The sequence below is a fragment of the Centruroides vittatus genome, unplaced genomic scaffold (genome assembly GCF_030686945.1).
Source record: "Centruroides vittatus isolate TY-2023 unplaced genomic scaffold, ASM3068694v2 contig_980, whole genome shotgun sequence".
NCBI classification, from domain to species: Eukaryota; Metazoa; Arthropoda; class Arachnida; order Scorpiones; family Buthidae; genus Centruroides; species Centruroides vittatus.
The window spans coordinates 336,047-360,501 of record NW_027122652.1 but is presented as its reverse complement, the minus strand read 5'-3'; the positions used below and the strand labels follow the sequence as shown (position 1 = coordinate 360,501).

Genomic DNA, 24,455 nt, shown 5'->3' with positions numbered 1-24,455 from the left:
AGTTTATTTAGCTATAATAAGTCAACGTAAGACATGACGAATCGCACGAGTCTAGTCGCCAACTATACCGCACAAATTAAAAATTCGCATTAAAAAAATCGCACAAATAAAAATCGCACATAAAAGGAGCGCATAAAAACAGGTTTGACTGTATATGAATTTCCAGTTTGGACTGGAAGTCATGCAATTTCAATTCAAAAATTTTCTCCAGAATGTAGTTAGTTAGATGACTGGCATGACTCAATTGTTATTGGGAGAAGTATGATGTACAGGGACAAGATACTACTAAAATTCAGACCAAATATTAGGGGCCAGAGACCCTGATTAACTGTACATAAACTTCTTGTCCAGACTGGAAGCCACATGATTTTTTGTAAAAATTAAATGATGATTAAAAATTACAGCCAAATTTCGGTTATTAAAAGTATTATTAAATAATCATCAACATATCTATAGAGGAAAACAGTACTACTTAGTTTAGAAATCTGTGTATTTCACTTATAACTATTTCAGTTAATTTAATTCCATTGCAATACCATTTATCTGTTTATATACTATATTATTATACACACAGAAATTATCATCTAGTGCAAATTTTATCCACTCAGTAATGTTACACTATTTTTTCTTTAATGTATTTATCATATCTGTTAGTCTTTTAGCAAGATGTAAATATAGAAAGCCATTCATTTAGATATTTTTTAATAGTTTAAAGTTGAAAAAAAAATTGCATATTTAAATTTTATTTGTATATATAGTTTTCTTAGCTATGAATGAAGAAATAATAAAACTTTACCATAACAAAACTGGATGTGCCACCATTATCATCTTCCGGAATGGGAATTGTTTTCATCTCAAACAACTATAAACACAAAACTGATTTGGAAAGTATTTAATAAATATGTAACTACAGTAATATCAAAATATATACAGATTGCAACAAACTGTTAAATAAAAATGTGCTTTAAATACTCAAAATCATTGACTACATCTTCAAAGTGAGACAGAAATAATGAAGCATTTCTGGCTGTTGGAGTGGAAAGTTAGACTTGTATGATTATATTCTGCTAATCATAATTTTCTTAGTAATTGTACCCATTGAAAAAATGTGGAACTCTAAGTCTATTGAGCAAAATGTCTCCTCATATCTTGACATCAACATCTCCAAATTGGTCTTTATTCCTGCCTGATGTTAATGGGATTTTAGCAAGAACCCTGCTTTTTTCATATTCTGGTGAGATAAGAATCGGTCTGTAAACAATACCTTAACTTGGTTGCAGAGGCATCCATTCATAGGGACACCTATCTCCTCTTTTTTGTCTGGGTTGTCATCCTAATCCCCATGGGGATTGCGAATATAAAAAACTAATGAATGATATTTGCTCATTGTCGCTTGCAACTATTACTTTCCTGGTAGTTATATATAAGATAAGGAAAGTATGTATGGCAATCAGTTGAAAAATGAAACCCTCAAGATTTTTATATTGTTATATTCAGGACCTTGAAATGTTGAGAAATGCAAAAATGTTGAAGATTTTTTCTGTATGTATAAATATTTGTGTGGGAGGAGACACCCACTTTAAAACCTAATAACTTCTGTCTCTTTTATCAAAACTTTCTGAAATTTTGCAGGATGGTTTGTAGAGATTGTTATTAAATTTTGGTGGTTAAAGGTCAAGGGGTGAGGCAGTAGAGGGGGTTGTGTGTCATATCTTGAGTGGGGTTGGACTTAATGATAATTTTACTCATTATTGGGCTGTAATTTGAAAAAAATTGTAGATCTATAAATTTCCACTGTCGTCCATCCACCTGTCTGTTCTTCCTTAATCTTGAGATAGATGAAAGCCAAGACCAGATATGGAAAGCTTAGGGGCAGAAGGGCCTGATTACTATATATGAACTTAACTTGAACTTTTATAAACAAGAATCAGGAAATGGCAAACTAATGCATACCAGAAGTCATATCATTTCAATTCAAAAATTTTCCCTGAAAGGAGTTAGATACATGACCAGCATGACTCTATTGCTAGCAGGAAAAGTATGATTTAGAGGGGCAAGACACTACTAATTTGAGGTGGAGAGCATATAATTTAAATTAAATAAATTAAAACTATGATTAAAAATTGCAGACTGGCATCGTAATAGTGTCATAATAAATAATTGCTCATTAACATATACAGTTTTTTTTATAAAGTTATGTAACTCATTTTTGAATTTTTTAATGTAGTTATTTGTTTGTTGTATGTTGACCAAAACCAAATACCTTCTTTTCAATGCCAAGTTAGCACAGAGTGCAACCAATGCCACATTGTGGAAGCACTGATCCAACATTGAATCATAGAGTTTGAAGCTTCTTGTCTAAGGATGCATTCACACATTTGCTATTCACTGAATGCTAAATATACTCCTTTCACCAAACTATTTGTCACTCAGCAAACACACATGTACACACATTTGATTATATGCAGAGCATCAATTCATTGTGGGAAGGATGAATGATTGTCCAAGATCTAGAAAATGGACTTTTCTCAAACAATAATTTATGCTGCTGCTTTTATAGTTATGAGTAGTTTATATCTGTTAATGAACAAAAAAGTCTGAAAGAATATATCAATATTGCATTATACATATATCAACATTACAAAGCCCAATGTTTTAATAACAAGCAAAATGATTGCTGTATTTTAATTGGGCTACTGCTACTAATAAGAAATGGGCACTTAATGCCTATGTCTAGTACTAAATTACTCCAAATTTAATTATTAATAGTAGCAGTAAAGTAGCCAAATTAAAATACAGCTATCATTTGGCTTATTATGCTGTATTACAAAAAAGACCAGGAAAAAAAGTACATGCAAAAAATATACTAAATGTTTATACTATAAACCAAATAAAAAAAAAATAAACTAAATTAAAAATAAAAGACTAGATCTAGTTTAAAAAGGACTAAAATAGAAAATTGATGACCAAAAACAAGAAAATACATGAATGTGTGGAAATGAATATTCGTCTCCTTTAATTCAGCCCACTTTACCAACAAGAATCAGGAAATGGCAAATACTAAACATTCACCATGAGTAAAAGCATCCACACTACTCAGTATTCACCAAATGTTTGATCAACATTCAGTGAATAGCGAATATGTGGCTACATCCTAATGTACTGGTACAATGCCCTTTTTTTTATAGTCTGAGGGCACCACTGCTTGTTGATGAACAGAACATAGCTTCACAGATTCACAATCCTATGTTTCTGACTCCATGTTAAATGCCCTTCTTTGTGCAGGGGTTAGTGAAACGCAAACTAACTTATGCCTGGTGAAGAAACCACAAGTGAAACTTGGCTAAAACTTTTATTCCTGATGCTATTGACAACTCTGCAGTTCCACATATTCCCATTACAATGTACAGTTAACATCAAATAACAGTCTATTAAAGGGTTGTAATTCTTTGACTTCTACTTTCTGTCATGTATCTAACTTCCTCTGTTGCCTGGAACCTGACCCAAAGTCTGGATGCATTGTGATATTCAGTGTCCTTGACGTCTGTCTGAAATACTGTTTCCAGCATGCTAATAACACTGCATTTCATAAAATCATCTGTGTGATATTGTGTGCTATCATCATTCCCACCATTATGCTTAATGGTCACAGAGCAAAAATAACAATGATATTTTAAATGCAAAATCAGCCATATTTATGGCACTGCATAAATTTGCTTCTTTTTCCTTATAACTTTAGAAACAAATATTGATTTCTCTATACAGTGGGTGATCAGTTAACAAATTTAATCTGTTCCAAGACAATGTTCACTACCCAAATTGTTCGTTAACCAATTATCAATTTACCATAGATTTTTTATGGCAATTTGATTAATTTGTTCTGGAGACTCCAAAAAATAAATAATTAATTATATACTTTCTTACTATGTTTATTTACATATAATAACAAACTAAAAGCAATCTCTCCATTTTTTCATGGATAGGACAACTTTGTTTCTCAGATGTGATTTTTGTTACTCCTTTTTCTTAGCTAAGATTGTGCCTACTGTAGCCCTGATGAAGCTATACTGCCTGGCAACATCGGACATCATCTGCCCATTCTCTACTTTGTCTATTATCTCTTGCTTAGTTTCTATAGTGAACACAGTTCTTGACACTCCACTCTTTTTAGGCCCCATAATATTATCAGTTTTCTTAAAAAAGTATAGTAAAGCACTTACAAAAATTCAGAGAACAGAAGTTAACTAATGCAAAAAAGGTTATGTATACAACCGTAAAGGTCTCGTTCCATAAACCATTCATAGATGCCATTAAAATATAGTTTTACAAATGTTAAACGCAATGTCGCTTTTTGTGTTTGTTCTGTCAGGCATTCATTATCCAAACATGTGTTTGTTGTCCGAACATAAAAATCTTTCATGTAAGTGTTCATTGTCTGACTTGTTCACAGTTCAAACTGTTCATTAACTGATCACTCACTGTATATATGATAACCCTACATACATTTATCTGCTGTTAGTTGTATTAATTTTTGCAGTAACTTACTGATTATGCTTATTTTTTGGACACCATATAGACCAATAAATTACAATCTAGATGAATAATCTAAAGTAAAAGTAAATTGCACTTAATTATTAGATAAAGTAACTTGAATTTTATTCTATGAACTCAAATAACTATTTTAAACATAACTGAAATAAATATAGAATTTTGTTAGCTGAATCATAAAAATTGAGAGCTAACTCTTATTGTCTAGTTTATAGCAAAAATATTACATATCTGATTAACTATTTTAAAACATAATTTGAATAAATGTATTCCATTTAAGTTTTAGTAAATATTCTGAATTATCAGAACATTTTAATAAAATGAAATTAAATGCTATGATTAAATTACATATTGATTAAATCAAATTTCCTACCTTTATCACCTTTGTTCTGTGGTAATGCAGACTCTGGACTTTGTGAATAATTACTTGGACCAGATAATGAAGAAATTCCTGAGAATACAGTATTATTTTTAAATGATGCAACTGGTAAATTTGTAGATTCATCAAATCTTAATATTGGTTTGATATCTGAAAATTAAATGTTTTCATTCTAATTAAAGTAAAACATATGTTACAATAAATTCAATCTAACTAATACATGTGTTTGAAAAGTCATTTAAAATACAAGGTACCACTAAATATAATTTGAATATCTATTCATAGTGCAAATTCTTAGGACTTGCATAAAGAAAAATCATTAATATTGATTTTACTAATGTTAAAAAAAACGTCTGCTACATTAATGTAAGTTATTTATAATAATATAGACGTTTGTGACAACTAATGAATATTTATATCAAAAAATGTTTTAAAAGAAATAAACGTTTATAGAAAGTAAATACTGTGATTATAATCAATAAACACTGTCTGAAAAAAATTAATTTCTCTACTACATTTGTTTTTGTTTGTTCGTTAAGTTATGGCAACGTAACACTTGGACGATCTGCCTAGGGGGATGTCTTCCAGGAGGTCTTTTAAGAGTAACTGGCCCTTATTTAGGCATTACAGACGTGGAGAAAACCTGAAAAACTCCACATGGCCAGTCCGTCCGAGCGAGGCACGAACCCACGACCGAACTCCAAGTGTTCATGGTATGAAGACCACTTGGCCACTGGTGGGCCCTCTATTACATTTGTATTAGTCAATAACTATTAAGAAAGCATTGTTTACAGTCAAGTGGCATATAAAGAACATTATCATTATGTAATTATGTTATAAAAGTTAATTACACTAGATCAGGCCTGCCAACATATAGTGTGATGTGATCGACTTTCAGGAGTCAAAAGAATCAATGTTCTACTCCCTTTTTGTTTCATAAAAGATTAATAATTCACCCTAAAGAAATTATTTTGCAAAACATAGTTGTATTTATTTATTGCACAGTAATTAATGTTCCAGATTATCTCTGTTAGGTAAAGACACTAAGTACAAATTAAAAAACACGATTCATTTTTCACCATAACAAAAAATTGTATTTCTGTCGCACAAATTATAAGTTTCGCTTCTGTTCAGTGCACTCAGTTTTGCACTGAACTGAACTGTTTATGGTACAATAAAAGTATCTCTAAAATAACAACATATCTGCATAATAATGACCATCAATAGAAAGGACATTTCTTCCTATTCATCTCACAGAGCACAGAGTTACTAACCCATAGAAACTGCTTAAAGATTTCTCTGTGAAAAATATGAATTTAATATTCGTAATAAAATTATAAATTAATGTTTTTCACATTTTAACAAGCCATATTATATACAATTGACTGGTCGATCATGTTCAACTTGTTAGCCATGCCTGCACTAGATTATATTGCTGAATCTACTAGAATAACCAGATTGCATAAAACTTCATTTGTATTTATAGATAGAAAATAAAAAATAACTTTAAATTACTTACTTACATTTGTTTCTTCACTAATCTTGTTAGTAAAATTTGTGTATTCATTGTAATTGCTGTCATCATCCAAAGCTTTTTCCTCTTTTATACACACATCAGGATGTATAATTGATGGGGTAGATGAATCATCGTGAATCTGACCATTTGAAACATCATCAGTTACTACAATATTTCTATGCGAGTCAGTGTTTATTTCAGAAGATTCCTTAGTAGTTCTTTCATTACCTAAGTCATTTATTTTTGAATTATGACATTCTAAATTATTATGAGAATTTGTATCTGATGAACTTTTTTCTTTATTGCTTTTTTTATTTTTTTCTACAGCAGATAGTATCATATTATATCGTGGCTGAATTGGAATAAATGGCGAAGGAACGTACTGAAACGTATAAACCAGCTGCTGTTGTGATGATACTGAGTTTGGTGTAGTTGTTTGAGCATCGTTATTTGAAATAGGTTGTTCATCATCTTTAACCTCTTCTAAGCCTTTTATATTCAGTAATTTTGCTAATTTAATGAGTCCCGACAGCTGATCTCGAGTCACTTTAATTTCTCCTTTATATACAAAATCCAATACTGTTTTCAATTCTGTATATTTTACATCTTTCATGATTACAATTGGATGCTTACATGGATTTTCCAAAAATAAATTCTGAAAAAAGGAACTGCAAGCAGAAAGAATAATTTTGTGAGCTTTTAGTCTTACACCTTCACAAGCTAATGTTACATCTACAAATGTTTCATTTGTAAGCAATTGATCAAACACGGCAAACATATTTGGCTGATGATTATTCCATTTCACATAAAATTGTTCAGAACCCATTGTAAATATCCTTAATTTTATAATGAATAAATAATCTGAAAATATTTAAATAAAACATTTACTATATTTTATATATTAATGTATATATTATATTATATTATAACAACATTAACAAATAAAACAAATATTTAATATATCATTACAATAAGGTTCATTTTTTAATGAAAAACAATACAATTAAAGCAAAAAGCAATTTTTTTTTTATCTGTTTAACTTTAGATACAATTCATACAAGAAGCTTTGCAATAAACATGATTTTTACCAATTTTTCTAATGTTAAAAAGTTCTTAATAGAAAAAAGTATTTGGTTAAATAGAATTATTTTGTAGTTAAATTTTTCTTTAGTTAAAAATATTTATGGGTCAATAAATCAAACACAATTGCTTTATTGGAATATATTACATCACATACAAGCATCGAAGTGCTTTCACACTTCTTCAGTCCATCCTAAAGGACTAGAATCAGAACTTAGGAAAATGTTTTCTTTTTAAAACCATTTTTCCGCCCTAATAAAGGACTTATTTTTTAAGAAAAAATCAGGAACAGCTTGCTTTTTATTTATACAAATATTTATAAATAAAATACAAGCAGTTTCTGAATGAATAGTAGTTACTTGAAAAGTTTTTAAATTATTGTTCTTTATTAGAAAAAATTTTGTAATAAATTAACAAGGAAGTTCAATAGTCCGTCATTGTTCATGTATTTATAAATATGTCTTCTTTAAATTATTATTATTGAATATTTTAATATTTATTACTTTGTTCATTCATAGACTTAAAACAGCACATAAATAAAAATGTGTAACAAACAGTCATACTCATCACTTTACAATTTAGTTATATTTTCAGCTACATCTTTTATTTTTTTCATTGTATGATTTATATTGCCAATTATATTAATTTAATATATAAAACAATTTCTGCATCAACTTATTCTCACCCAAAATTACTTTTCTGGAGTTTAAAAATAAAAACTCAAAAGGAAAAAAAAAAGTAATCTAATTTCTACTTCCATAACAACACTAGGATCAAATAAGTTATCATTATTCACTGGAGACACTTGATAGTATCATCAATTTCACATATTAACAAAGCATATATTCTATTTTCCAAGGTTCCTCTTACAAAATTTAAGGTTAATTCACTAACTTAAAAGTAGCCACTGAATAGCCAATATTGTTTTTTAAATTTAAATTCAACTACAAATAAAAATAATCAATATTCATACATAGTTAATATATATACAAGGTCTGATCAAAAAGTATCCAACCTGAAGTTAGGAAAAAAATTTCATGCATGTCTATTTGGTTCAAACTACACTCCTTCAATAAGTCCCTTCAGATTATATACTTCTCCCAACAATGCTTCCACTGTTGGAAGCATTTTTCAAAGTCATTTATCCAGGTCTCCATCAAACACTTCATCATGCTAATCTTGATCACCTCTGCATCCTGAAATCTCTTTCATTTGCATAACATCTTGAGTTTGGGAAAGAGTCAAAAGTCGACCAGAGCCATGTCTGGGGAGTAAGGAGGCTGCAGAACCTATGCAATACCCTATTTTGCAAGGAATGTCTGGACGAAACATGATCTGTGGGCCTAAGCTTTGTTATGATGAATGAACCAGTTGCCAGATTGCCAGAGCTGTGGTCTCTCGCAGCTAACACTATCTCATAGGTGATTTTAAGTTAGTTTGTACTTCTTTGTCACAGTTTTTCCATGAGAGGTGTACTCATGATGAACTATACCCTTAATGATTGGAAAACAAAAAAAAATAAAGTCAACATAACCTTCACATTGCTGTGTGATTGTTGTGCCTTTTTACTGTCTTGAAGACCATGGTATTTTCCTCTGGGATGATATAACTTAATGAAAATTCTGCTATTTAGACTTCTATCACCATGATATAAAACTTATCTTCTCGAGTCTATCTTAAGTTAAGTTTGCAGGATGCTATTGTATGTGATTTGAATATATTGATAAAATAATTTTTTTTTTTTTTTAAACTTTAAAATGACTGCTTTTCAGAATTATTAATATCTTGACCCATAGACCCTTCCTTAAACTGAGTGCAAACTAGTTGTATTGCAGCAAACTGGTCAGAGGTGACATCAAACAAACTTCATTCAATCATCATAAGTTTGACCATCAACATGTAGTCATTGTCAGTCTAAATCATACTCTTTGACAGAAGACAAGAGTCATCAAAGAGCATGACTCTTGGATCAAGCTTGTTAAATTTTTTGGGTAATGATCAGGAAACTCTGATGTGCATTTGAAAATTTGCAAGAAAGAAACATGCACTATAGACCACAAACAAATCTTATAGATGTTTGTGCTGTGATCTTTGTCTCTTTTCAGCAATGAATCTATGAAAAACTACAAAACAGAAAGCTGTTTGATAGCTTTTCATAGATATTAAAATTTATAATTTCAATAAAATTAATGAAATTATTTACAAGTTATGTACATATCAAAATAGCAAATCCATTCTCTATCAGATCCCTGTTTTAGCTTTTGTTTATTTATTAAATTTCTGTCAAATAGACAACAAATGAAAGCATCCAAAACTAACATCAACAAATCATCATTGCCATTTTACAAACAAAGTATTGAGTAATAGTTTGTGGAGGGATGATCTGGTAATGTTACCTCTTCTGATATTACTCATGATGTAGTTCTAAAGAACCAATAGACATTTTGTCTATTGAAGAAAAACAGTTGTGTGACCATAAAAATTGCCTCTGATATTATGTCAAAAGCAATGGCATCAACTAGTCTTCTCCAGACTTTAAACAGAAGTGATGGATTTCAGCTCAGCCAACCAAAGAACATAGTTTATTCTCTCCTCTAGAGAAGCCATAGTTCAATAAAAATTCTAAAAAGAACAGTCATTTTGAATTTTCAAAATATATAAATAAATAATAATCAAGTTTTAAAATAATGAGAAAAAACTAGACATATCAGGCTTATAAATGCTTTTTACAGATTAATTCTACTATATATAGTTCCAACACTATAAATATTTAAAAGTGCACATGAACTTTATAGACACCCTGTATTTCTATTTCCTGCATGCTGTTTCATATTTGAATGTTTATAAGAAATAAATATAGTAATTAAAAAAATAAAAAAGAACAAAAACATTTTTATGTCATCCTATATTTGAAAAAGTTAAAAGAAATGACGACAAATTGTTATCCAATACAAACTCTGTAGCTACTATAATGACTTCCAAACTACTTTATATGTCAAATTTTGTTTTTGAAGAATTGCATTCATTGATGTGAATAATTTAATGAAAAATTTTGAAGTTTTTATATACTGTTATGCACAACACTACCCAAATATTCATCATTTATTATTACAGGTATTATAAACTTACTAATCCTTCATTGTAATATTTTGACATTCATTCTGTTGCAGTTTTTGATCTGAAAGTAGTCAGATTGCACTGTATTATTGTTGACAAATATTAAAAATAAATTATATCTCCACCTTATGAAAGTTTACATTAGCATTTAGTGTTTGTTTTGCAGTAAGCAGTTTTAAAAGCATTGTGCATTCTAAGCAGCAGACAGCAAGAGGAGTCTCCAAACACCTTCCCTGAGAACTACATTCAGCATCAAGCAGCCTTAGCTTTAAACTGTGTCTGTGGACATTTCTGTCAATTTATTTTGTCCATCCATTTAGCCTATTGTTTGAGTAGATTGATGGGTGTACAAATCATAACATCTCATTATCTTTTATTTACTTAAAAAGAAATCAGTCATTTTTTTTCAATAAGTTAAAACAGAGAATGAACAATGGTGATAATAGTATTGCAAAAATGAGGACAGTTTCATAGCTTAAAGACTACTTACTAAAGAAAGGGTAATTTCACTAACTACACTGTACTGACTACATTTCTACTTTATATTAGCTGTCTATCATATGGAAATAGGTGGTAAAATTCATTTATGTAAAATATAAAACCAAAAAACTTTTGTGTTAGTGATTTTATTTGTATGTGCTATATTTTACAATTGTATTTTATCAATAAATATTAAGTTCATTTATCCTCTTTAAACTAAAAAAGAAATCATAATAAATATTTGTCTTATCATCAATATAAGCTATAGGATCTGATCTACTATATTGGCTGAATCAGTTAGTTATGCCACTGTGCTGCATATAAATAATTTAGAAGTTAATTTTAAGTATTTTGTATATATAAATATATATACATATTAGTGTAACTTCCACCATAATTTGTAATATTTTGCTGAAGCTGTCTATCGTTCAAAAATAACATTACTTAAATATGTAACAATTAGTTAATCATTTACCTTACATATTCTGACAGTTTATTCATGTTTGTAACATGTTGGGAATATTTAAGTTTAACAAAGCATATTGTTGTTGCAATTCTTCTAATTTGATTCTGGAATTGATTTTTTTTTCAACCATTTACTCAATTATTCTTTCCCCTCAATCACTTATTTCATTCACATCATACTGTCCCTGTAATCTTTTATTACCAGCATTTCTCTTACTAACATGACCATTTAGATCACCAAACTCAAATAAACTTTCACTTTCAGGGACACTACTTGTCAGATACTCCCAAGTCTAGCCAAAATGCATCCTTCTCATCTTGATCACATCCCATCTATTGCATGTATGCACTTACAATATTTAAGAGGCAGTTCATCAAATCTCTCTTAACCAAGATGATACAATCAGAAATTCTTTTAATCCGAGACACATACTTCTTTAATTTCCCATTCAAAATAACCCCAACACCATTCACTTGTTTTCTATGCCATGGGAGAAGAGTTGATATTCCTCTCCAATCTCTTTAGTTTTACTTCTCTTGCACTTTGTCTCTTGCACACAGAGTCAATATACAATAGATCCACTGTCTCCCTATCTCTTCCTGTCATTGTTTCAACATTTAAAAGAACAAAATTCAAAATAGGAAAATTTAAAGGAACAAATTCCAACAGTTCTCAATACATTGATCCTTTCTTCTATTCTTCCTTCAAACTAATTTCTTTAGTTGTATTTCCTCCAGATACAGTAGCCTCGACCCATTTCTCATAGGAACCTGGCAAAGTCACCGAGCATCACTTTCCGGAGTATGTCCTAGCACGGCCATCTCTCCTTATGAACATAAAACTCTTGCCAAATCATTTCTTGGCAAGAGTTTTACAGCTAGATACCATTCCCAATGCCAACCCTCCACTTTTATCCAGGCTGAAAAAACCTTAATGAACAGTTATTAATTTTTGAATTTAACAGTTTTCAAACCATAGTATATACCTGTATGTACTATGGTTTGACTTGCATATGTTCTTAACCTAATGTAACAGTTATCACTTTTACATTAAGTTAAGAATGCATATGTTTGGTAGGTATGTAAGAAAGGCTTGCTTTGAGAAAATAGGTTTATTATAAATTAATTACTTCTTTTTATCTAGATACATATCGATGTTTCTTCCTCATTACTGGTAGAAGGTTTGTGGGTTTTTAGTTCAGACAGTAACTGCTTCAACTTCCGTTCATATCATACAAACATGCCTTCAGCTTTTAGTTGCTTGTTCAAAGGTAAGTTGCAATCAAAGCATATATCACCCTACATAATATCAGTAAACTTACAAAAATATTACAAAACTTCTAAAGCTGGAACTTCCACGTATTAACAAGAAAAACGTACACACTTTTCCAGCAAGATATCTCGTTTGTCGGAAGTATATAAGGTTTTTCTCGTTAATACAAAAATATTACATTTGTAAGTAGTATGTAACAAGTTTAGAAAAAGAAACTGTGTATGTATGTTGGATACGAATATTAGATGGAGTCACTGTATCTAGTTTGCTCAATCCAAAATTTGACAAAATATTTTGTTTAAATGTGTAAATTTACTTTTAAAAGAGATTAAACTGTTGTCACATTTTTTATTACTCTATTACAGATATAAAGATATGCAATTTGCTGGAATTAACTGATCATACATTATACACCTAATAAACTATTTAAAGTATCTTTAAATACCTGGAGATTTAATTTTATAAAAATTATGAAGTGCAAAAGCGTTGTTTCTCCAATCCTGACAACTGGATAATTTACTGAAATAGATCTTCAAAACTCATTCTAATTAAAAATAACAATTATATGTTAAAATGACAAGTTTCTTAAATAATTAGTTCAGACTCACGACTTAATACGATTTCTATTTTCAAATCAAAATTCGAACAGCTGCGAGTAGAGAGCGTGTTGCCAGATTTTCACCAACCGTGAATTTCATATTCTTATAAATTGTTATAGATATAAATTAAAAATACCAAACAAATATGGGATAAAAAGTATTTAATTATATTTATTATTTTTTCAATTCTCCGTTCTTTTTTTCTATGCCCATCGTGGGCTTTTCCTAACTATTGGAGTGGGCGGATGATGTGGAAAGAAGTGCAACAAATCTGGGTCAACTCATCCATAAAAAGTATAGTACCGATCTGAATCGAGACGTTGTTCTTTCTTGTCTCGTTTATGCGACGGCCAAGCTTTTAAGTTATACTTCGAGGAGGATCTGGGAACAGTGGCGTAGCGAGGGGAGTGCAAGGGGCTCTATCATGCACCGGGCGCCACTCGCAGAGGGGCGCCCAAATGGTCTCCAAGACAAACTATATGTATTTCTGGAGGGGAGAGGGGAGCGCCAATAAAGTGTTGTGCCCCCGGCACCAGTTATGTTCGCTACGCCACTGTCTGGGTCAGTCGAAACATTCCATGAATTTTTGTTCCATCATAGGTTCGTCCAGGCCCAGAATAGGGCAACCGGATGGGGAGGAATGGGACTTGTCGCCTATGAAAAATTCCTGGATTTGGCAACCTTATCCGCTGGATATCAATTGGAAATTCATTTGTTTCTTCTTCACTAGACTGGTCAATCTTGCTTCGGATCTAATTCATTCGCAATTGTCAAAATTGAGCCCATATTATATCCAAAATTCTGCTTTTGATCCTTATAAAATTTTATGGTTTGTTAATTTTTACGTATTAAATAACAATAAGACAAAATAAAACAATGCTTAACAAATTTGTTGTTATTATTACGGATCAAGAATGGTTTATTAATTTCTAGCAACGGTGTTTTTCCTGTAGTTCTTGTAAAATAGAAACGTTTAAAATCCTGACAATGGACAGAGTGAAAATCTATACATTAATTATTTTATCATCAATTATTATATTTGCAATAACCTGGAAGATCAGAGAAAATCAAAGAATACGCGGAATTTTTCAAAGTGCCAGACAGAAAGTGTCTTCTTTGTTTCATGGGTTTTGCTTACAAATCAACAAAAATGATTACGAAAAATGTGCCAACTGGAATACACCTGAAAAATGCAATTTGTGGAAGGAAACATTTCGATTCCTAAACAAAATCTTTCGAGGGACCAGACAAATCTTTGCCAATATTGGAGAATCTTGTAAATTAATATTTTCTAAATATAACAGAAATCGACTTCAGGAAGTGATTCCACATAAATCGAAAATTATTTATTTCATATTACTTTATATGAACGAATATTATCAGATAATAGATATGTTCATTTTGTCATATACGACATTATCCGTCATATTTTCGGCCCACGACATTATGGAATTTCTCTTTCCTAATTAACGAATTGCCTATTGAAACCAATGAATGAAAGCTTGAAAATAAAGTTTACGACACTTCAAAATTTATGTATAATTGTGGTTTTTTACCGACTCACTATCGAAATTTTACAGTGAATAAAAATCATTTTATTTCGCAAATTGGTTTTTGCTTATTATTAATTATCAATTTGTGTGAAGTTGAAACATTTCTAAAGTAATTATTATTACATATTCTTATAACTTATACTGTATAGAGTAAAATCGAATGATATGCCCTATAATTTTTATCAATGCATATAAGATTCGCTTAACTGTGGGTTCCAGAAGAAATAAACATATAACGCATATACGGCCAATTATCATCTTTTAATAAAAGAAAACAACGTTAAATAAAAACTCAACGTAACACAGTGGTACATGTTTCATGCCTCCATTTTTATACATTGCACATCGAATCAGCTTTACTTGTCTCGATTAGGAGTACCTAACATTGAATTTGATGCAAGAACTCGCTTTGCTAAATTACTATCTTTAACTCTTCTGTAAAGAGTACGGTATCGAAATACATCACAAAAGCAAGTTGCAACTAAAATTTTTATATAATGCTAGCTCAAACCGAAAAGGCGAAAAGAAAAAAATAAACGGAAAGAAAAAAGCCTTAAGCTTACGTGAAAATATAATACGTGGTCGCCATTTACATAAGGATACCTAGAATAGCACCCGCTTTATTTAGTTATTAGCACTCAATAACTAAAGTCTTTATTACAGTAGTAGCCACTATGGTTAGTTTTGACAGCAATGTTAAGTCCTGACACTTAGGAGGCCATTTCAAATCGTTAAACGAAATTATTTTAAATCACTCAAGAACCGTTTACGCAGTATGAATTGGTTTATTATTTTGTTGAAAATAGTAGTGACCATCTAGAAATCGAGCACCTCGGTTAAGCTTTACACAATTCTTGATCAAATAATCTACAGCTTTTACAGTAATTTACATGCACAAACCATCTAATGAATTACCTATATAAACCTATTCTAATGAATTACCATAATTATTAGAAACCAAATTATTAGAATAGGTTAGGTTAGGTTAGAACGTGCGTCCCACTGTTTCCTTGCTGGAATCAGAGACGAGCCGCCATCTTGGCACCCAGGGTAACATTAACCGATACTTTTATCGGATGAATGGCATGAGGAAATCACACTTTAATGAAATTAAATATAAACAAATAGAATTTAGTAGAAACAAATTATAAAAAATAATTGATGGTTGTTATAATTAATTGCAAATTAACATAAAAATAATATTCGAACTATTAAAATTCTAATTCTAGAATAATTAATAATTTTCTTTTAACTATTTTAATTGGTGCTAGTGTGTAGTCAGTTTCTCATTTTAACAAAATTTAAATTAGCGCAATATAAAAAATATTTAGCTTAAATGTAATAATAAAATACAAAATGTTTTACTAATATTTGTACAGGATTCTGAAGCATTGTTTATACATAAATGTTTTGAGTTTCCTCAGATGGCTACTTAAAATTATGATAAATTTATCATATTCTCTGTATCTTTTGATAAGTCAATAAATCTATCCTTGATTAGTTACTTAAAAATATCTCTATATAATTAAGAAGAACTTAAAGTATAAGCGATATTCTTTGTTGTTAGCAGTGATATCTTATGATATAAAATGGCATCAGTAATCAAAGTTCAGAGTCAATTTATTTGATAAAACTTTTGAAAGATGATTCCCATTGTCAGATCAGACCTTAAGAACAACACTGATCATTCAAAAGTGTATTTCAAAACTATAAGATTAAGATTCTTATTATTGGTATAGAACAAAAATAATTCAAACAAAACTTTTTTACACTAATTTTTTAATAAGAAGGTGTTAATCAATAAGATTTTTTCAAAATTGAGTCTTTCTGGTTCTGGCATTCTAGATTGGAATGTGTAGAAGACACTCCAACAAGTTCAAAGAGACAACTTAAAAGAAGGAAAAAAACATTATAATTCAAACCCATCGGAGGGTCTTCTATGCATTCCAATCAAAATGCCAGTATCAGAAAGATTTGATTTTGAAAAAAATGTATGTGAAGATCTTATATGCAGACTGAAAACATTAGTAATGGTTTTCTCACTTATATGCCAGGTCTACACAAAGCTGGTGAAGTTAAAATACTATTTCGTTATGTAATGGTTAGATATGCAATTTAGCAGTGAATTAACAAATAGATGCAAACAAATTAAACTTATATTTGTTTACAGTATATTTAAAACTTATTTATGCTTACGTCTGTATTAACACTTTTCATTTTGTACATTTAAACCTGTAATCGATCAATTACAGTTTTAAATTATGTTTTAAAATATTTAAAAGTTATATTAAATTAATTTTTTGTGTGAATGGTGGTAGTTTTTATATTTGAATGATCAGTGTCTTGCTGAAGGTCTGATCTTTGAGATGATTTCTTTTGTCATAACAGTTTATAAATAAAATTCAGATTCTAAACTATATTATAAATAAGTATAATCATAATAATAAACTTTATAAATAATAATATACATTCAAAGAAAAAAATAACTGACCCTATTTTGATACAACCAATACAGGACAGCCAAGTGCCCTCTCCTTCTATTCTCATGTCTGGGCCCATCTTTCTTATTGACCATTTACATATGTTGTAGATAAAACTAAGAACAACACAAATTTAATAGTAAATGGCATATTTCAAAAATCATTATATAAGTAATTTTATTTTTATTAACTTATACGTATGCTGATAGGACTCTTAATAGTCCATACTGTGTACTTTTTAGAAGAATGTATCTTTCACAGTGGTGCAAGTTTTTGTTTTCCCACAAAAATTCATAAAACTTCTTGAAGCTGTATTGCAGGTATATTCTGTGATATTTACACACTGTACTGGCATACTGTTTTCTGCTTTTGTTTGCTGATAATTGCCTGTCTCATAAGGTGGGATGCCCAATAGCAACTATAGCAAAGTACACACCACCAAGTGGAAGGATCAGGATGCCAAACGTTTTATATATGGTCTCGCCTCTATAACAAATAACAAATGATGGCAATTGTTTACTTAGATAGGAAGACTTTTTTCAAATCAACCATTTCTTCAAAATATAGGACATATTTCTAGAAATCCTGAAACAAGGGTCATTTTGATATCCTGACAAAAATTATTAAGACAATGAAAAAGGAGGTTAAAATACAATTTCCTTGCAATATAGGATGTCTGATCACTTTATACGTACTATATTATTCATTTATATTATCATTCATTCATTTTATATGTATTCATCAATTTTACTCTCTGTTGCATTTAAATTATAAATTTGATTCAAATCAAAATACGATATTTTCTAAAATGTGTTACTAAGTTAAAAACTCATCGTTGAGATTAATGTTTTGTAGTATTAAATTAATTTTGTTTTTCGGTTTTATACAAAATATATAAGAAAAAGACTTATTTTTGCTAGGACCAATAAATTTTCTGAAATAGACAAGTTTTTGTTTTATTCACATTCCAAACTGAATAAGTTGTATTGTTTTAATAAGAAGTAAAAATACATTACAGATGGATACTAGTCTTATCTTCACTGCTTGTCATGTCCAATCACTAAGAACAACTATTTCCATTGCAGAGACAACCTTTCCTTAGAGGCTATGCCTCTGCACAAATATGTAAAACAGTTTAACAAAGAAATATTATATTTTTAATTGTGTTGGGACTGTCACCTGCGGACATTTTAAACTGTTTTACATATTTGTGCAGAGGAATAACCTCTAAAGAAAGGTTGTCTCTGCAATGGAAATACAGTAGTTGTTCCTGGTGATTGGACATGGCAAGCAGTGAAGATAGGACTAGTATCCATCTGTAATGTATTTTTACTTTTTATTAAATTGTAATTCTGCCAGACCTTTTTACAAAGTTGTATTGTGTTTCAAATACAGAAAAATCATAAATAATAGTTTTGTTTTAATGATTAATGAGTGCTGATTAATGAATATAATAAATTCATTAATCAGCACTCATTGATCATTCATCTGTTTATATTTTTATCTTACTTACATGTAATATTGAATAATAAATTTTATTCAATAATAAATTAGTTGTTTTGTGTACCTTTTAAAGAATTTTAGTAGGGCTGTGCTAAACCAAAATTTTGATGTCAACATCGGCTTTATACCAGAGCCATACTGAACAATTTTGGCATCCCCAATTCAATATTAACTACAAAAAAAATTTATATGGGTTCATTTTTGTACCTTCGAGGTTGGTACCCGGTGCACATGCACCTTTGCTCCCCTTAATTAGGCCACTGTATATAAAGAGTAATTTGGTAAGTTATATTAATAATCAATAAATTTCAATAAATACAGAAAAATATTGATAAAATACTGCATATCGGTAATTTGGCATTTGTTAATTATAATAATCAACTCTACTTTCAATACAGTAAATATAATAATTGCACTAATATTAAAAATTCTGGAGGGGGTTGTTGCCAGGGGGGTCGAACCAATACTAATAAACGTTTGCTATTGATATTGTAAACATCTATTGATTATGATTTCATATATCAGTTATTGGCTTAACTGAATTTTAGCATGTGATCCCTAACGTGATTTCTATTACTGTAATCAATTACAATTTTATTTTTAATCACAAATTCTTTTTTATTTGAGTTTTTAAATGCAATTTTACTTCACTAAAATTTTTTTTTGACAAATTTTGAACACACCCAATAAGAATTTATAGGCCTACTCAAATGCTAAGTTGACACCTACTGTAAACAAACACCTTGTAGGTTACCTGATTTTCTTTATTATTTGTGTAGACCTAATCAATGGCTGTATAGTGTGCAAAGAATAAAAAGCTTTATTATACATTAGTAGTTTGTAAAAAAAAATTGAGCCCTGCAGTTTGCACAACATGTTTTGTTACAGAACAACCAGAAGTCTAGAGCTGGTTGCCTGCTGGACAACTAGCAGATATTCTTAATTTCTAACCCTGATGCTATAACCTTATTTGCAATTAGTCTTTGCTTTACAATTCATTCAATAAATGGCAGCTGTTATGAAACAGTCCAAAAGTGGGACATTTTCTGAAGCAGTTTAAAAATCGGGATAACATATTAAAGTAGAGCTGTCACGCTTAATTCGGGACATTTAGTCACTTTAAGTGGTTAAATATGACTGAGGCATTCTTTAAATGGATGAATTTCATATTTACATATTTTAGTTTGTAAAAATATGAATTTCATCCTGTAGCACATTCTTTAACATAGAAATAAATTTAATTTTATTTATATTTTAAACATTCTCATGAATGTAAAACACATGTTTTTAAAAATGCTAATTTTTAATTTAATTTAATATAATGTTTAATTTGCATAGCATGTTATATTATTGGGTTGTTCAGAAAGTAATTTCGTTTTTCCATAGGAAAATAAACGCAATATTATTATAATAAATAAATATTTTATTGATTTATATATTAACCATTTTGGTCAAATGCCTGTTGTCATTGTTTCTGGTAGTAGCATGATTTCACATTCATAAAAATTTTGATCGTTGTTTACAAAAAACTGATCCAAGTGATTTTTGACATTGTCATTTCAAGTAAATGTCTTACAGTCTAAAAAAATTCGTATAGACCGGAACAAGTAATAATCTGAGTGTGCCCGATCTGGCGAATATGGTTGGTGTGATAACATATCCCATCTAAGCTATAACAGTTACCAAACTTGTGTAAAATTTGGCATTATCATGGTAAAACACTACACTTTGTTTGTTGATCAATTTTGGCCTTTTCTGTTTGATGATATTACTCAATTTGTTTACTCGATGGCAGTACACTTTCGAATCAATTGTTAAATTGTCTGGTAAAAGCTCAAAAACAAATTTCTTTAAAATCCCACCATAGAGAGCATCTCTCTTTAATAACACGTGGAATCCATATATCGAGCTTTGAAACGAAACCAATTCGTTTTAAGTAATAATAAACGGTTCAATTGTTTTGTTTATTATTGTTATTGTTTATTACAATAAGAAACTACATGATCATTCTATCAAACAAATTAGAAACCCAAAAAATACCTTCACATTATTGATTAAAATAATTTTCAAACACAGGAATGAAGTAGAACATCATTTTGAATATTTCTTTGAATTTTTGTGCTTTTATGGGAGAAATAAGATTACATAGGCTGCTAAATTCTCTCCATAGTACTTTAGCCATTCTCAATTCCGGATGTTCACGAAACTTCATACTCGTACCTTCCTTTACAACTGGAATTGAGTGTAAATTTATGGAACCACTGTTCAAATAATTTGTTTGTAAAAGATTATATACATATTTTACATTGAAACTATTCATATTTGATATTCATCTCTATTTTTAATATCCTGTAGAAGTTCGTTTGTGATCAATGGGATAATGATGTTGGCCTGTAAAAATGTAAATAAAAGATAATGAAATAAATTTTTTTTTAAATTTATATTATGCATATTAACAACACCATTTTATATGAAATGCAAATTAAATTGTAATAATAATAAAATGATTTGAATCTAATGATTAAAAACAATTTAACTACATGTACTTTTGAAATATTCTGAAATAAAATAATTTCCTCTTTAAATAATATATAGGACCAAATTCCAGATTTTTCTACAAAGAAAAACAATATCCTTTTCATTAACACGAGAATAAATTCTAAAGCAAAGTTGAACTGTTAGATCGTCATCTCTACACTTATGGAGGAATCTCGTGCGGAGAAAACTGCATATTTCGACCAGATAATGCATCAAACTATGTTAAATGATGGTTTGTGCACCAAAATATTAATGTAATTTCTTGACCATCTCATCCACCTGACTTAAACCCCATGGAATAACCTGGGTTCCTCTCCCAAGCCATATATCAACATGGGTAAGAATTTTCAAATCTTGTAAAGCTCAAGAAAGCTACAATAACAGCTTTGGAAGATATAGTTGTGAAACCTTGATACTAGTGATGTAACGAATATTCGGTTACTACCCAGTATTCGGCCTATTTTTCGCTATTCGGCCGAATACCGAATACCTAAAAACAGGAGTAAGAAATAACAAAAACACAGTAAATTAATCATTTTGGAAACTTTTATTAATGCTAAACATTAAATTGTGATTATTAAAGTTAATAAGAAATAGCATCTAACTCTAGTATTAAATTATTTCGTAATTAAATAATAATATAGCATTTATCTAGCCCGATATCTTATGGCATTGATGGCGTGTAGGTTAGAATGTATCGGGCATCAATGTTATTGTTTTGTTAATTATGTTATATTCATATTCGCGTATATTTTAATATTTTTTACGATATTTTAAAATGATTTACGAAACGTTTTATTGAAACTTGTCGTATTTAATGAAAGAATTATTTCTCTATTTCCAGAAGATGAGTAACTAATATATAATTTATTTTATATATAAAGCAAAGAATGAGCATTTTTCATTATATGCAAAAGATAACATTTGAAATCGTGTTAATTTTAAAAATATTGACAAAAACAATAGCAACAAAATATCACAAAACTTCACAAATAGAAACCCCCAATAATATATTTGAACTGTTTCACATCTGGGGAGAAACTAGACCATATGTCCCCACTAAAGTATATATCCTTAGGGTACTATTCAGTCTACAAATACGTAGTAAAAATAAAATTTTACTGCTTAATTAAAGAGTTAAAAAGATCGATTGCAAATAAAATAACTTATAAGTTATAACTTACATCTAAATACCAACAACTGCCGAATCGTATCGGGCTATTTACGGCTATTACATAAATTATAAACTAATTTGGCACTGGAGGTAGACGTTAGGCTCCATCTCATATTAACTTTAATTAATAAATTTAAATAATTTAGACCTACAGGAAGAAAAAATCGTAGTGACATTGGGCCAACAGAGAGCGGGGTGCGCGATCCTTTCATAATGAGGTTTGTGCGCTAATTTTTATATGCGCGTTAATCAAGCCGAATAGTTTGGCCGAATACTCGGCCATTCGGTCACGCTCCTGGCCGAATATACTACTCGTTACATCACTACTTGATACACTTGGTCACATTTTTTTCTGATCACATCTTCAAAGTAATAACAAATCAAGGTTGTTCTACAACATGCATATTGTGAAATTTACTTAATGTCTTATAATTTTGTGCCTATCACTTTTTTCCAAGAAGTTACATTGTTTTAATGAAAATTTTTGTACGTCATACAATTTTGTCTCACACAGTAGTAAACCAAGGTACGTAAAATGTTTATAATTAAATGGTCAATTTTGTGTATTCGGATGAATTAATGATTTCGTGTATCTACGAAAATTATTAATATATAAATAAAAATTAAAGCATCTTTCATAACATATCCAGTCAACTACATTTTGGATAAAACGACAAAAATTCATTAGCCATACAGTAGGAAGTTGTTCCATTGCAAATGCCTAAAAATTACATTCATTTAAATTCTAACTTAGTCCAAAAGCAACTTTATTTTTATCTGAATGAAAAATGAAAACTTTTGTTTGTCTGACATAATTAACAGATGTAGAAAAAAACTGGGTTTATAATAGATGAGAATAATTTTTTATCTGATATTTCAATACTTTGTGCAAGATTTAAATTTCGATTTTCAAATTCGTGAAGTGATCTTATAGCTCTGGCTTTTTCTTCATTTTTTTTATTAAGTTTATTCTGACTGCTAAATGTTGTTTCAAGACTTCTACCTTGACTAAAAGATTTGTCTATTATGTGTAATGTCTGCAATCCTTTACCAGTGTTTATAATGTTAATTTTTAGATTATCTTTTTGAACTACACATTCAAGATGCATTGCTGCATGATCAACAGAATCAACATCAAAATTTTCACAACTATCGGAATGTTCTGTTATTGATAAAAATTGAAAACTGGGTTGAATCATCATCATCTATTTCCGGACATATTATTCTGATAAAATAGAATCATAACTTAATATCTGCTTTCGTGTATCTTTATCTAATAAAAGATTTTGGACATTTTCTTTTGAATAATTGGTCGAAAAAATATTATCAAAAGAAACTGATAATAATTCAAAATATGAAGTTTCTTGAATCGAACCATCCAATTAAAAATCATAAAAATTTCTAAAACATCATCTGTTGTCTTTCTTTACTCTTTCATAATTTCTATAAAAAATGAAATACAATAATCATTTAATTCGATAATGATTCTTTTTCTATAAAATTTAATTACAATTTCTATATAGATTATTGATTATATTGAAATATTCAAATATGTTTGCTCACTTATTATAATGTTTATATTATTCATTAAAACATTAGAGGACCTAATTCTTAATCGTAAAACACACCTCTGACCCGCCAGACGGGCATCAAAGCCGCGTCGGCCCTGAGAGACTCAAATACTTATTAACTGAGAGATTCAAATACTTGGAGAGACCAAGAGCCGAGTCATCTTTGGACGAAGGCGGGG

General features: G+C 29.7%; 1 protein-coding gene across 2 annotated transcripts in view; it reads right to left on the bottom strand.

Annotated features, from left to right (window-relative positions):
- LOC136985886 (uncharacterized) overlaps positions 1 to 24,455 on the bottom strand; it is a 148,081-nt gene that overhangs the window by 1,832 nt on the left and 121,794 nt on the right. Inside the window, exons 6-7 of one of the 2 annotated variants that reach the window (XM_067283265.1) lie at positions 6,447 to 7,304; positions 4,922 to 5,077 (exon numbers count right to left, since the gene is read on the bottom strand). In XM_067283265.1, coding sequence (XP_067139366.1) covers positions 4,922 to 5,077; positions 6,447 to 7,304 — 1,014 coding nt within the window. Of the gene's footprint in view, positions 1 to 4,921; positions 5,078 to 6,446; positions 7,305 to 24,455 lie in introns of those variants that run through there. The other variant, XM_067283266.1, reaches the window with a different exon arrangement.